This window comes from Agelaius phoeniceus, chromosome 1, assembly GCF_051311805.1.
Source record: "Agelaius phoeniceus isolate bAgePho1 chromosome 1, bAgePho1.hap1, whole genome shotgun sequence".
In the NCBI taxonomy this organism is placed as follows: Eukaryota; Metazoa; Chordata; class Aves; order Passeriformes; family Icteridae; genus Agelaius; species Agelaius phoeniceus.
In genome coordinates, this window is record NC_135265.1 from 23,719,374 (window position 1) to 23,733,999 (window position 14,626).

The 14,626-nt window shown below is 36.4% G+C and overlaps 1 protein-coding gene across 6 annotated transcripts in view; it reads left to right on the forward strand.

Moving 5' to 3' along the window:
* Nucleotides 1-14,626, forward strand: part of AKAP9 (A-kinase anchoring protein 9) — a 105,739-nt gene that overhangs the window by 55,865 nt on the left and 35,248 nt on the right. For all 6 annotated transcript variants that reach the window (XM_077174763.1, XM_077174775.1, XM_077174777.1 and 3 more), the window contains 6 exons: nucleotides 564-935; nucleotides 1,380-1,610; nucleotides 3,154-3,294; nucleotides 3,825-3,928; nucleotides 4,636-4,841; nucleotides 11,485-11,693. In XM_077174763.1, coding sequence (XP_077030878.1) covers nucleotides 564-935; nucleotides 1,380-1,610; nucleotides 3,154-3,294; nucleotides 3,825-3,928; nucleotides 4,636-4,841; nucleotides 11,485-11,693 — 1,263 coding nt within the window. The remainder of the gene's footprint in view (nucleotides 1-563; nucleotides 936-1,379; nucleotides 1,611-3,153; nucleotides 3,295-3,824; nucleotides 3,929-4,635; nucleotides 4,842-11,484; nucleotides 11,694-14,626) is intronic.

Sequence of the window (14,626 nt, forward strand, 5' to 3'; positions counted from 1 at the left end):
CGAGTGGAAAAGAGATTTATTTGTATTAGAAGTACTTAGCAACACAGAAGTTATCAGCCTGTTGTAACTGCAACTGCAGCTAGTTAGTGCCAGTAATTTCTTTCTGGTTAAGTAAAAAACCTGTTCTAAGTATCAAGCACATGGCACTGCTTTCTTTACACAGCCCAAAATTCCATGTCAGTCAAACTTTTGCATAGGATGCTTGGCTAGATAGAGAAAGCTTAGCATGGCTGCTCTTAAGCTTGTTTGCCAGGACTTTTTGAAATAATCTAATAGGATCTTCAAAAAAAACCACAACTTGATATTTCCATGATAAATAATTTATTGTAATAGAAAACAGCATTGCAGTTCATTAAACCTAGCTTAAATACAGCATATCTGCATTTTAGGATCTGACCATTTTCAAGATTAACAAGATATCTTTGTCCTTTTATCTTTTTTTGTTTCCCTCTGGGAACTTCTGGTACTTACATTTTTATTGCTGATGGTCATGTGTGAGATTTCTTCAGTAATAGGAGATGCTGTGAAGCATAAACTAATGCACACTTCTCTTATTTTTTCAGGTTATTGTGTCAATGAGTGTAGCATTTGCCAAACAGACTGAATTGTCAGGAATTGCTAGGCAGAAGGAAGAAGAAGCACTAAGGCAGATTGTACATCCAGAGAGAATGCATTTTGGAATTAAGAAGCAGCCCAGTGAGGAAGAGATTGACAGCCTTCTTAGGAAAGCAACTGGAAAAGGCAGTAAGAATGAAGAAGGATTGAAATCACTTTGTAAGGAACTCAGTGAGGAGTCTGGAGAGATCAACTCACTTGGAGAACAGCTTCATTCTAATAGCAGCCGTGATTGCATATTAGGACAGACAACACATGAGTCAGCGATTTCTGAAGAACTTTTTTCCCATAACAAAGGTCTTACAGCGGAAGAAACACCAGTAAGTGTTAAAAAAAACAGCAAAGAAAAAATTAAGATGAAAATTCCATTGAAATATTTCCTTTTCCCTTTCAAAGAGTTGACAACTTCAGACCAGAATTATCTACCCTTCTTTCCCGTGTGCTATGCCTGAGGAAGGGATAACACATATAGTAAAGCTTAGAGTTAGCATTTCACAAACATGGGATGGGGCCAAGCCAAAATAAATACAAGTAAAAAGGAGTCGTAAAAAGCATGAAAGTTAATACTGTTGAAAGTTATTGGAAAAAAATGATCTTTTTAAATGGAGAATAATTCTAAGCCTGGACTGTTCAAGAAGCAGGCAACACAATAATGCTTTCATTCCAGCTACTTTCATGTATGAAAGCATTTTCTGAAATGTATTTAAATATATCCTAGGAGCAGTTGTTGAGAATAAGGTGCTAAAGTAGTTGCACTGTTTCAGCACTCCGGGGAGGTGGTGGTCATGGACAGAGACACAGCCACGTGCAGCCAGCTGCTGCTGTACGAGGAGCGCTTGGAGGACATGCGGCAGGAGCTCGTGCGGCAGTACCAGGAGCACCAGCAGGCAACCGAGTTACTGAGGCAGGGCCACATGCAGCAAATGGAGCGCCAGAGGGAAAATCAAGATCAACTCCTCGCTGAGCTGGAGAGTCTTAAGGTGCAATTGGCTGAGGTAATACAGAATTCAACCAGTGAGTTAACAAAGAATCACCACCAGGCAGATTCATATTGCTGCATTTATATCTATTTAGAGGGAGAGAGAGGCATGCATGTATTTATCATGTGCATGCATACACACACATACCTTTTTGTGTGTGTGTGTGTGTGTACATACAAATGCATATTATGCATATATTTATAGAAGACATATTTCTTTAATCAAAGCTCAGGCTGTGATGGATTGATTTAAACTTCTGTAAACATGGAGCAAACCTGCAGTGCTGCACAGCAGCCAGAAGAGAGTGATTGTGGATGCACTGCCATTCGTGCCACCTTCCAGATGCATGGATGGCCCTGTGTAGGATGCAGGCTAGCAGCCATTTACATCAATGAAGCCACCAGCCATGACTAGAAATTCTATAAAACTCTTCATTTTTCATCATTCTTATTTTAACAGTATCAGTGGCTTCCTGCAACAATCTGTTTTGGCATTTTGGGATTTTTTTCCCCAGTTCTGGGAGATAGGTCCTTGCCAACTTTTAGAATGAAACAATAACTGTAGGGTTTGGTGGAAAACATCAATGTTTCTTTGCCTTTTCAAACTTAACTTGCTGTCACTCCGTATCTATTCAAAGCCTACAGTAGGTGTGTTAGTGAATCTCATTAGTTTATCTTAGCTAATAATTATTCAAAAATAATGTCATTTTTGAATGACAGACATGTCTTTCTAGGATTCCTTCCACTGAAAGAGAAAGTAAAAAGAATCCAAAACAATATATCTTGCTCTGATTTAATTTCAACAGTGTAGCATTACCAATAATCCGTGAATTCCAGAATTCTTTGCTGTCACTGTGGAGTGGAGCTTCAGACCTTTTCCAAACCTAGTTGTGCTCTGTTTAAGTTTGTGCTCAAGGAGTTCTGGAATCTAGAAAGCCAGTCACTTGTACCTTAGGAATCCTTTCCAGCAGCATCAGCTGTCTCTCCTAGCTGCTTTGAAGGTGTCCTAGAATAATTTATCCTGATAATCTTTCCTTTTGATATATGCATACTTTCTCCTTTTATTTTTTTTTTTTCAGTTTGTAACTGCATTTTTGTCAGGGTTGCAAATTTCCTGTAACTAATAAAAATCACTAAGTAGAACTTAGGCTGCTGGGTTTTTGGTATGTAGATTCATAAGAACTAGATACTAATGTATGCACGGTGTTTAAGCCATGAACACTTCTAGCTCTTCTAAAAGAGAATGTGTGTAGGATTTTTATAAAAATAAGTTTTGTGCAAAACATGTTATAGCATGTAATATTCAGAAATTCCCTCCAGTTTGCATTGTGACCATTATATTTCCTAAAGTGCATAAAAATGGTATGAAAATCTTAAGGAGGGTTTAAATATTTTTAGTTGTATTCCACTCTAGAGAGCTTTCAGTGTTTTTGTAATGATTTAACGAGATGGACTGAAATGTCATTGTTCAGCGTCTGTAAAGAATTAGAAGTGACAGGACTCACTTGACTCAGAAGCTTAAAAAACTGTGTGAGCCTCTAACAACACTTCTTTCTTAGCGTGTCTCAATGGAGAATGAGAGCCTGGTTGCAGAGAGAGAGAGAATGCTTTTAGAAGAACTGGAATCATTAAAACAACATTCCGGACCCGGAAAAGAGAGGCTGTTTTGTGAGTTACAGAACAACAGCACACAGACAGAGGTAAATATGGACTTTGACTTTCTGGGCAACCGTGGCATGTAAAAGCAGTAAAAGATTCCTGTTCGCTGTTACTCGTTCTGTGTAATATATTTTCCTAAAAGATGTTGGGTGTTGCTGGAACAGAGCAGCTGTAAGATTCAAGAGGTGCTAGTGACAAACATAGCTTTTTGACTTCAGGTAAGCAGAAGCTGGTTGAACAGCTCGAAGGTGGGGATTATTACTACAGCTATTTCCTTAAGTAAACTCACTTTTTCATATTGCTATAGCAACACAAACAGAAAGTACAACAGCTGCTTAATCAGTGTAACAAAGTTCCTTCTAATTGGTCCTGCCTTGGATTTCCGGGTTTGTTTTTGTTAATGTTTTTTTCCACATAGTAAGAGTATTACTTTATTTGTAATTTGGTGCAGAAGTATTAAAAAGGAAATGACAATTTCATATCCTGCCATATATAAGAAGAATATGTTGATTCTGACATGACAGGATTCCTGTCCTTTTTGTTTTCTCTCCCTCTGCCAAAACTTAATCAGAATGAAAATGAAAACCCAAACGATGCGAGAGAGCAGCTCTTTGAGCATGAAGATGGGGGAAGAAAGCCTGATGAAACACCTTCAGCTCTTCTTTCTAAAGAAAGGTGCTTAGAACTGTTAAGATAATACTTTTCTTAAATTTTGATAATCTTGTTCTTGGTGTTAGATTATTCTTATTCTGACTGATGATAATGTTTTGTTCTAGAAAACCATATTTGTAAGTTTATGTACTTTAGGTTAAATAGTATCATGTTTTTCTAAAGCCTAACAATGTAGTGTTATAGAGGATGAGACAAATCACAGCCTATTTTACTATATATTTTGCATTACACACGTTGAATCATAAGCATTATTTATATACATATATTTATATACATATTGTATGTACATATGGAAATTAAGTTTATATTAGTACAATTGTTTTATTTTATGATACCAGTTGACTATTCTGTAAAGTTTTTGGTCTATGTAGAGGAGCAATTTTCTTAACTGTCATTTGAGAAAGGCTAATTTTATAATGAATACCAGGTGAAAGCAGACCACTGCTTTAAAAGAATAACTAGATAAAATGCCAAGATAAAAGTAGAAATAGTGATAAATACTTTGACTTTTTACATATTTTGTAAAAATAACTGACGTTTAACAGAAATGTGTATTTAGTATTTATATGATGTAGGGTTTAGCCTTAAAAAAGAAATCTTAATTTTGTTATTTCAGTTGCAAACTTCTTTGGTTGCAAAAGTGTATAAAAGGTAAAACCCACTTGGAAACAAGGGAAAGATCAGAGGATTGATTAGTTTCTGTCCTGCAGGCATGTTTTTCAGAAGGCTAATGAAAAACTCATGAAGATTCTTTTAGAAGTTGTGAAGACAACTGTAGCAATGGAGGAGACAATTGGTCAGCATGTTCTTGGGTTACTGGATCGGTCTGGGAAAGTCCAGGCTTCCAAACAAGCTGCTTGGGACACTGAGACAGAGGAGTCAATAAAACCCTGCATCCGTGTGGGGTATGAAAAAGGTACTGATTGTATGGTTTTATATTTCATAAGTATCATTTCTATGCTTTAATGATATATTTAGGTACTCTTAGTTTTGATATTTTAAATTGAACTTTTTTAAGAAAAAAAACCCCACAACCTATTTTTCATTTGAATGCATATGACATCTCTGTTTAAGAGACAACATTTCAGGAGTTGTTTGGGTCATGCCCCACACCAGTTACAACTCACATCTAGGGTCCTGTTGCAAAGCCTGCAACAGAATGGGAAAGTGATTGAGAAGTCAAGAAGAATATGTTTCTGTTGATGAAGGCAAAAAGAGTGAAACATAGCTCCATAGCATATTGCACCACTTACACCATCCTGTGTATGTGTGGGGAATGGGAATTTGTGTCAAGGCCTGTATCTCCACCTCTGCACTAAAAGATCAGAGGTATGCTGCTGGTCACTGAGGCCAAGCTGGCAGGGGACAGCCTGTATACGTGTGCTTATGGACTTCATTAGCTTCCTAAAGAAGTGTTTGCATGCAAATCCAGTTCTGGACACAGTTCCAAGAACTTCTCAACTGCCAACACTTGCCCATCAGCTGTTTCCAGGAGTGCTAGCTGGCACAAGACTGAAGGAGCATTTTGATGTTATAGTCAGTTGCATACCAGTGTCAAAGAACTCTACTGGGCTCTGTTTATTTTCTTGTGACTGCACTAGGATAGTGTCTGTGCATTTCTCTTTTGGGCAACAGTAGGTGCTTGATTGTACTGCCATTTCAGTACATTAAGGTTGTGCACATGCGTCCTGAATCTTGTGGGGAGCTAATGAGCAACAGATCAGTTCAACCTCAGGTGCATTATACATCTGGATTTGGCTGGAATTTTAACTACTAGGAATGAGAAAAAGAACTGGAAATCAAATGCTACATTTCAGTATTAAGAAAGTATCTATTATAGGATAATAATACAACTGGTAAATGCAAGTGAACTTTACCTCTTTCTAAATGTAGATTATTGCATGTTATTGATTCCATCTGGCTTTAAATATAGGTCACATTAAGCCTTGGGGCAAGTTAAGAAAGGTTGCATGAATTTGTAGCACAGATACATCTTCAGTTGATCACTCAAAAGGTTATCTGCAATGACATGTATAAAGTTGTAGTCTAACAATTTCTGAAGTTTTCAAGTTAACAGCATTTTTTTTCTTGTACTTCTGTTTCATTTTTTAAAGAAAGTAACTTTTATTTTCTATACATATTTCTGTATTTAGTTGTGGGAAAAATTATCCTTTCAAACTTCAGGCTTTTGAGGCTTTGCCTTTTTCCCTAAACAGCAGATTGGATAACTAAGCTTCTGATCTTATTTTTTGGTACATTCACTTTTTGCCTGCTCCTGCTTATCAGTGTGTATACTTGTACGTGTCACTAATTATTGTCATTAACAATTTTTAATGCATTACATATATGTAGCAAAACACAGTTAAAAAATATCTTTTTTTGTCATTTTTACTTATTTGGCTTTCATAATGCTACTGTCTAAACACACAACATGCCCTGTGATTGGAATGATTTGCTAATTTCTTATGAAGTCTTCTGATGAAAGAGGAGTCTCTTCAGGTAGAAAAAAAGCTCAATTCCATTCTGTTAGTGGCAGAATGTGTTTGCTATTAGTGTATTTTGAAGAGGTATGTAAGGTTTCACTCTCCTATAAGAAAGCAGGTGTCCGTTCTTGCAATGCCCCTCCTTGGTACAGAGAAGCATTCGAGCTGCCCACCTACCAGTTTGTTTATTCCATTATCCTTTTTGCATGTTTCCTTACATTCAGAAATAACAATGAAGGAAGGAGTAACCAAAGTAAAAAGTGAAAATTAAAGAAGAGCTAAGCTTACAGTAGCTATAATGGCTGAATGTATGTTTGTAATGTATCTCTGGGGCTGTATTCCCAGTTCTCCTTTTTTGCTCTGACAATGATACTGGAGTGTCCTTTCTGCCACTGGGGTCATGCAGCCATAATAATAGTTGTACTGTTTCATCAGCTAAAGTATTTGGTCTTTCTTCTAATGGAATTAGATGACCAATTCTGTTGGTGTTTTCAGCCATAACGAGGGATTCTCGTTACTCATATTCTATACTAACAGTTAAATGGCTTGAGAGGACAAATTTTAAATTTTTTCCCCATTATTTTATGGAAGAAATATTTTATTTAGAAATATGTAGTCACTGTTGGGTTATTTTTAAACTGTGCATGTTATTGTTTTTTCTAGTACCCAGCCAAATAGATCTCCCTTTTTAATTAGTTAGGAAATCTGTAGGAATAAATTTATACCAATAAAAATCTAATCTAATAATAAAGTAGTAAAATAATGTGTTTCTTGAAGGGAATTCTGTCTGACCTTCTGAACATAATCCATATGTATTGACAAGCAAAACTCAGCTTACTGTTTTTGCTGAGTTTCAGCATTTTTAAAAGCTGAATCGTTAAGATCATATGCTTATAACCACACCTGATTTATAGAGTGCATTTATGGAGGGACATTGACTAGGTTATCTGCAAGCACAGGATTTTATTTCTAGAAGAGTGAGTAAAGTTCAAATTTCAGTCATAAAACATATCATTGGAGTGGCATTTGTGCTCAGTAATCTGGTGAGTTTGCTTGGGTAGAGGGACTGCAGTAATGCAGGTTGCTCTGGAGAAGCCAGCAAGGTTACAGCATTCCTTAACTATTAAACCCTCTTTCTTTCTGAGCTTCTGAGCTCCTTGTTTCTGAGCAGTGTACCAGGAAAAAAGGTAGTAAATAGCTAAACAGTGTGCTGCCACAAGACTGATTTATTGTTTTCAGCTTGTAACCCCTAAGCTCAATTCCTAAGTGGAATCCCAGGAGTAAACTGAGATACTGGCTCTACACGATGCAAAATATGTATTGCTTCATAAATGTCAGTTGGCAGCCCATAAACAACTTCTGTATCTGAAACTTCTGAACAAGCACTCTATAATTGAGCACTTTTCTTAAGATTTAGTGGGCCATGACATCTGCTGTGCTGAACTGCATGCTCCATGGCAAAGGAAACAATATAAACCTTTGTTTCTTTGGTTCATTTTTTTTTCATTACCAGGAGAGAGTTTACACAGAGAGTTGATAGTTTTACTTAAGTCAGTTATATTATATTTGTTATTTTGTATTGACTGAAAAACAAAATTGCAGGACAGAGGAATTTGATTTAATTCTGTTCGGGTGGGAGACTGAACAGCCATATAAGGATTAACAAAATGGGGATTAGACATTAAGCTGCCAGGGGTGATTAATGAGACTGGACAATGTTTCTGTTTCTTATTTCCACTACTGAAAATTGTGTGGAAAGATGCTGTACGGAGCTGCTGTGTACTAAGACCATTTTGAGGGGAAGAAGATAGAGAGACTTTTACTATGCATTTACGGAGACATTTAATGTGAACTTGTGGTCTTAAGTTCCACTTTGTAGAAGTCATAATATGGTTGTCTACTGTTATCAGTTAGGCTGCCAACACCGTTGTGTAAACAGAATTATTACAAGTTTTTTGTGCATTTTGTACTGATTGGGGTTTTTTGATATCTTTGAGACTACTAAAGTTTCCATGTGCCAAATTATACTTTTGGTGAGAGCTCACTCTTTCTTTCCTCATTTTTTATAGTTATGTTTCAGGCAAATTATGATGTTTTGTTTTGAGATATTTCATACAACAAAATGATGTTTTAATGTGTTTTAATAATGATTTTTTTGGTATTTATCAAGAAGAAATGGAAGCGAATTACAAAATAATTGTCATAAACAAAACAGGAGTCTTAAGTCTTGTTACGAGTTTGTGCAGGCCCATTGGTACCGTTCTGGTCACTGGCAAGAAGAAATAATAATATTAGTGACATTATTAATGTAAAAGATATTCTGAACCTGGCTTTACATTTACATTCTGAGCTGCCATCAGTGTTTTTAACTTTTTCTTCAGAAGTTTCCAGACAGACAGTTCAGATGATTTTGCAAGCAACTGCACATTTCTGCAGTCATTTTGTATAATCTTTATTTTTGTATTTTACACACAATCATCATTGCACAATTCAGATGTACCTCTCAAGCAGATCATTTACTGAAATGGAAGGGTGACAGGACATGAATTATGGGTTACACCTGAGAAGGAAAACAGGAACATTGCCGAGATTATTTGTACTCCATCAGGAAAGAATTAGATTGTGCAATAACTAATATGTCATTGTTTTATCTTGTTTATAGCTGTGCTACTGTACTGTGGGCTTTTATTTTGTGAGATCTCTGAAGCTAAGCAGGGTCTTACCTGGTCAGTTCTTAAGATGGGTGGCCTCCAAAGAGCATCAGGTGCTGCAGTAAGTGTGTTGGTGGCTCAGTAGGGAGTATATTTTCCTTCAACTCAGTCTTTAACCAATACTTTGGCACAGCATTTGGAAATATTTATGCTGCTCGATATCCATCTCAAGTGAAGGTCCTTTCTGCTCTGAGGATATTAAAGCTTCTGCATCTCTATTGATATATTTTGAAACACCCAAATGCAGCCCAAATTTGGGTGGTAAGATCTCAAAATGCTATCAAATATAAAAAGTTAAATTTTTAATTTTGCAGCATTCTTTATACTGCAGGGGGTTGGAATATTAGGGTGTTGTGGGAAAGCTTTTATGGTTTATAAACCCACTGCAAATATTTAGTGTGCTGGCAAAAAATGACTGCCAGCCACTGCTAGGGTGATTCCACTGCAGGGGTTTGACTGCCATTCCTAAGTGCAGTACTCAAAAGGGCTTTGAAATCCTGTGTAGATGAAAGGTGCCATGTGAATGTAGCTTCTGTTCATCTGGTTATTTGTTCTGTTCATGCATATAGTGTGCTTCTGTTTTTTCCCTTTGGAGTGTGAAAACAGTTTGTAACATTATATCCCTCATATCTAAAAGGAGATATGAAACAGTAATAATACAACTAGAAGAAAAAAAATACTAAATGCATTTGCATTTGAAAAATCTTAGCAATTTTAAGAGAAAAGTAAACCAAATGAAACCTTCCTCAATTAAAATCACTACAGATTAGTTTGTTGTGTATGGGTCATATATATGGCTGCAGATATTATTGTCAGAATACCTGAAGGTAGGAATGTATATTAAGTACACCAGGTGGTTAATCATGTTGCAGCTTGTTACAAAAAAGTTTAAAACAAACCTCAAGCTAGAATCTGACTCGTTTGATAGGTTCAAACAGCATCAACAAGAGTGCTCATATTATTATATGCCTGCCAAATATTATTATTTGCCTGCCTGGTTAAGAGGTAAAAACAACAAGACCTAACTACATTTTTAAAGGCAATTTGTGAGATTGACCTGTTGTAATTTTAATTCAATTTCTGTAGCTAAACAAACTGTTCTAGTTCAGCAGTCACAATTCGTGGAGTAACCAGGAACTTGAATTCAAAGATAACCCAGTATTGAAACTTCATTGCTAAACAGGCACTGAGTATTCTTAATTCATTTAGTTATAATGCTTTTCCTGAAAAATAAGATATTTTTGAGAAAATCCTAAGCAAAAACATCTAATTGTTAAAAAATGCACTATACCAAAATATTTACTTTAAGTATATTCCAGAAATATACTTCATTTAAATAAATTGCCATTTAAAAAACTCTCCACAGTAGCATTTATTTCTGACATTTCAGATCTGTCAGTCTAAGGTCATAACACTTCTTTATTTTTAAAAAGCTATCAACAATAGTTTCAACTGTCACGATATACCTACTGTATTGTTCTTTCATACCAAAAATGTGATTTTGAAACATCTCAAGACTTTGCTTTCACTTGCATTGCTTAAATACAGCCTTGAATTCTAAATATGCAAATTTGCTGTTTTCTAGAGGACTTGCTGTCAGCCTAATACCATAGGCAAACCTTGTGTGTCTGGCTTTTCAGTAAGAAGGGATAATGTCCTTAAATGTCATCAGACCTCAGGAATATTGAGAATCAGGCAGGTGCCAGGTGGCCCAGCAGCAGGAACAGTTGCAGTCCTGCTGCACTGTACTTGATTTGTTCAGCTACCCATTTTAGTAAATTTTCAGTTCACTAAGAGCCATGCTGAATATTGTTGTTCTGTATTCCAGTCTGTTTGTCCTAAGAAGGTGTCTGAATTGCATGCATGCCTTTCCTTTTACTCACTTGAGTTTGATTCACTGACTTGAACAGTTTTGTGTTAATGCATAGTAACATAATTGGATGTTGGTGAAACAGGGACTGACAGTCTGGTGTTGGTTTTGTTTGGAGTTTTTTATCTGATTTGTATTTTAAAGACAAGCTTGCCAGTATTATTGCAAGTTATTCTAAGTAGTAAGGGTTACTGATTTTAACAAAGGTTCAAAGATGAGCGTCAGAACCCCTCAAGCATACTGAAAGTATGTCTAAAATATTGTCTGTTAATATCTCCTTTTCTCTTGCACTTCTGCTTCTTTTTAATTAACACATTGTTTATCTTGTTTGTGTGAATTTTAGTATGCAGTATTTCCCTTTCTGTTTTTGTGACTACGATGAATATTTTAATACTTTTTGGACTTGTCTTTCTTATTGTAACTGAGTTGCACAGCTTTTCATGTTTGCAATTGCTAAGAGTCTGTGTGAAAAGGTAACTTTTTTTTTTTTCTCAGAGTCCTGCTCCTTATGTCACGGTAGTAGTATGGGAGATGATATTAACATGTGGTCAGGAGCAGCAGGTGAAGGACTACTGAGCCAACATCTTGCAGAAAGTGGGATGGAAATAGATCCTGAAAATGAAGAGCTCATTCTGAATATTAGTTCTCGACTGCAGGCGGCTGTTGAAAAGCTTCTGGAAGCTATCAATGAAACTTCAGATCAGGTGGGGTGATTTAATAGAGATGCACTTTAAATTCTGTGTCTCGGTTGGGCTTTCTTCTTTATTTTTCTTGTGATTGTGTTTTCATAAGCCTAAAACCCATAAGTTCATTTTGACAGCTGTAACAATGCTTCAGGTACCTCCACCCAAAAAAAGGCTGCTCCAGTAGGACTTTACTGGTGAGTTTACTTTCCTGCTAGAAATCTGCTTTGGTCTGCAGAGGAAGCCTGAATTTGGAGCATTCTTACCCATGTAGGGCAATCTTTCATTGCTCATATGGATCATCTGCATTCTGCTACAGCTGAGAGATGAGACAGGAGGTGTCAGAGCACATAGAGCTTGTGAAGAGGAGTATTAAGGGGAACTGTGTCTGGTTCTCTTGACAAACATTTTAGTCAATTGACTAAAAAGGTGGAACTCTCCTGCTGTCTCTTCCAACTGTGATTTAAATATGACCAGTTAAGCACATATCCACCTTGCTATCAGAAAAGGAGTCTGCACTCCAGCATTTATGTGAGGTCTATGATTCAGGAATAGTATCCAGAAAAGAGGCAGTTTGCTATCGGAGTACTTTCTATGGTGGGATGCTAGTTGCTGTCTGGAGTACTTCCTTGTTAACTGAAATAGGAACTATATACCTTGGTCAGTTCAAATCACACTACTTTTATCATGTGCTTTACTTTTAGATTGTGTACACTGCAATTTGAAGGTGTCAAAGTATTTTCCTTCATAGCTTTGTAGCTGAGACTTTGCCAATGCCAGCAAGAGTTATGGCTCAAACATACAGACACATTTTCTTCATTAATACCTATTATACAAGGATGGATTTATCCCTGATGATCACATCTGTTTGGCTTTTTTTTTTATTTTTCTTAAGTTAATAAAAAATCCTTCTGTTTACACATTTTCTCACAATATAAATATTGACACCTCTCTGGCTGTTCTGTAGACGATCTCCTCAAGTTTGTCTGCTTTGCAATGTCTGCTTATTGGATTATATACAGTTCTTGTATATGCCATGGATATAAAGGTGACTTGAAAATTATTTTTAAATATTCAGAAACTGAATCCTTTATTTTTTTCCATTCTGCAATATTTTATAATCTAAAACTGGTTACGGGCAGAAAAGATTTTAACCTTTCCTCTAACCAGTTGTGTTTTGCATACAGACATGTGCCCATTTCTTCAAATAAACTTTAAAGAGTCAGAGAAAACCTGGCAAAATCTTCAAAGTAACTGTATGAGACCTGTCTGAACACACACTTTCAGACCTGAAGTGGAGTTTGAAACTTGAGGCAAGGCATATAGTGGGTGTATTAATTCAAATTCCACCTGCTGGTGTTATGTATAAGTAAATAAACTGGGCCACTCCCCTGAACTCTTTCAGTTGGGAGATCCTAGCAGGAAGCCTTTAAACTAGCAGAGCTTGAGAAAGTTCTTCCTGTTGAGTTAGCTCCAGCAGCAAGGATAACTGCAAATAATGACATAGTTGTATTTTTCTTTCATTTGCTGTAGTGGAGTTGGAAAATTTTTAGTTTCAGTTTTGTTAGCTTGCTTGTCTGCTGCAGCGTTCCTGTGCAGGTAGAAGAAAATTCTGCTTCCTTTCCTTGGGAATTACTTGCCAGTTGCTATTGGAAGATTTCTATTGCTTTTTGATGTGAAACTTCTCTAAGAAGGACTTTTTTAGGAGTGACCATATGAAGTTTTCCTGTACCTCTTTGTTTGGGATTAATCCACCCCTGATTTACTCAGCTTGAAAAGTGATCTGAGGCTTCCTACTGATTCTGAGCAGGTTTGTCACCGACCATGCTGGGATGTGTCTTCAGACTGTTAAACCTATGTGTTCTGTTACAAATTCCTGTCAGAAATTCCTAAAGCCAGCCTAGCTAGTGCAAGATACCCAGAAGAAAGCAAAAGCAATATTTTTTGGAATGGATTCTTACCGCACCTACTGGGCATCTAATCTGTTTAATGGTTTGTGGACTGAAGGCCAGGAAGAAGATACATATGAGGTTGAATCTCGTGTGCCTTTGCCATTTCCTTTTCCTTTCACCGAACACTTGGATGAGAATAATTCTGTAGTTGTAAATACTTCAATTTTTCACTTCAGCCACAAAAAAAATGGGCACATTTTGAAAGTTGTCTCTAAAATATCATTGCCTACACCTCCCTATTCAGTAAGTATACAAGTTTTTAAAAGAAATTAAGCTTAAATAGAAGAGAATGCAGTGAAAAATTATCTAAACTTGTCTCTATTGTTAAAATTGTACTGCTGAGAGGCCCTTTTCCTAAGCAGTTTTCACTGGGCACTGAAGTGGGCACTTAATTAGACAATTCTCTGGTCATTTCTAACACGTGAAATTTATTAGACACAGAAATATGTTAAATTCCAGATATTTGAGATCTCATTTTAAAGCACTTCAGTGTTACTTTTATTACATTTCATTTTTCTCACTGAGTAATTCAAAGTGGGAGAGAGGCTGCAGTCAAAGCTGTTCATGTTAACTTCGGTGCACTGACTAGTAACAGTAACTAGCACAAGCTGGCAGCTTGCTTTCAGTGATCCCATGGAGAAATTGTTGATCTTAAAAAATCATGTTTGTGTTTGTACATCTTTTTGGTTTTGCCCTGTGATATTTTTAACAATACTTTGTGTTGTTATTACTGAAAAGAGCTGGAGAATAGTTTTTGTTGTGAGTTTTAACTGAAAAATTTCATGCATTTCAGGAAGCCACTTTTACAGTTGTCTATCTACAGTAAATCTTAAAAAATCCTTTTATCAAAGGTGGGTCTTTCATTAAGCACTTGAAAATACAAGGATAAAGGAAGGGTGTGCTGTGATTTTTAAAAATATCTCAAACTAGTGCAGAAAGTTGCAGTATTTAGATCTTTCTTTAACTCTTGTCAGAATAAACAATTACATGTTAATGATGCCC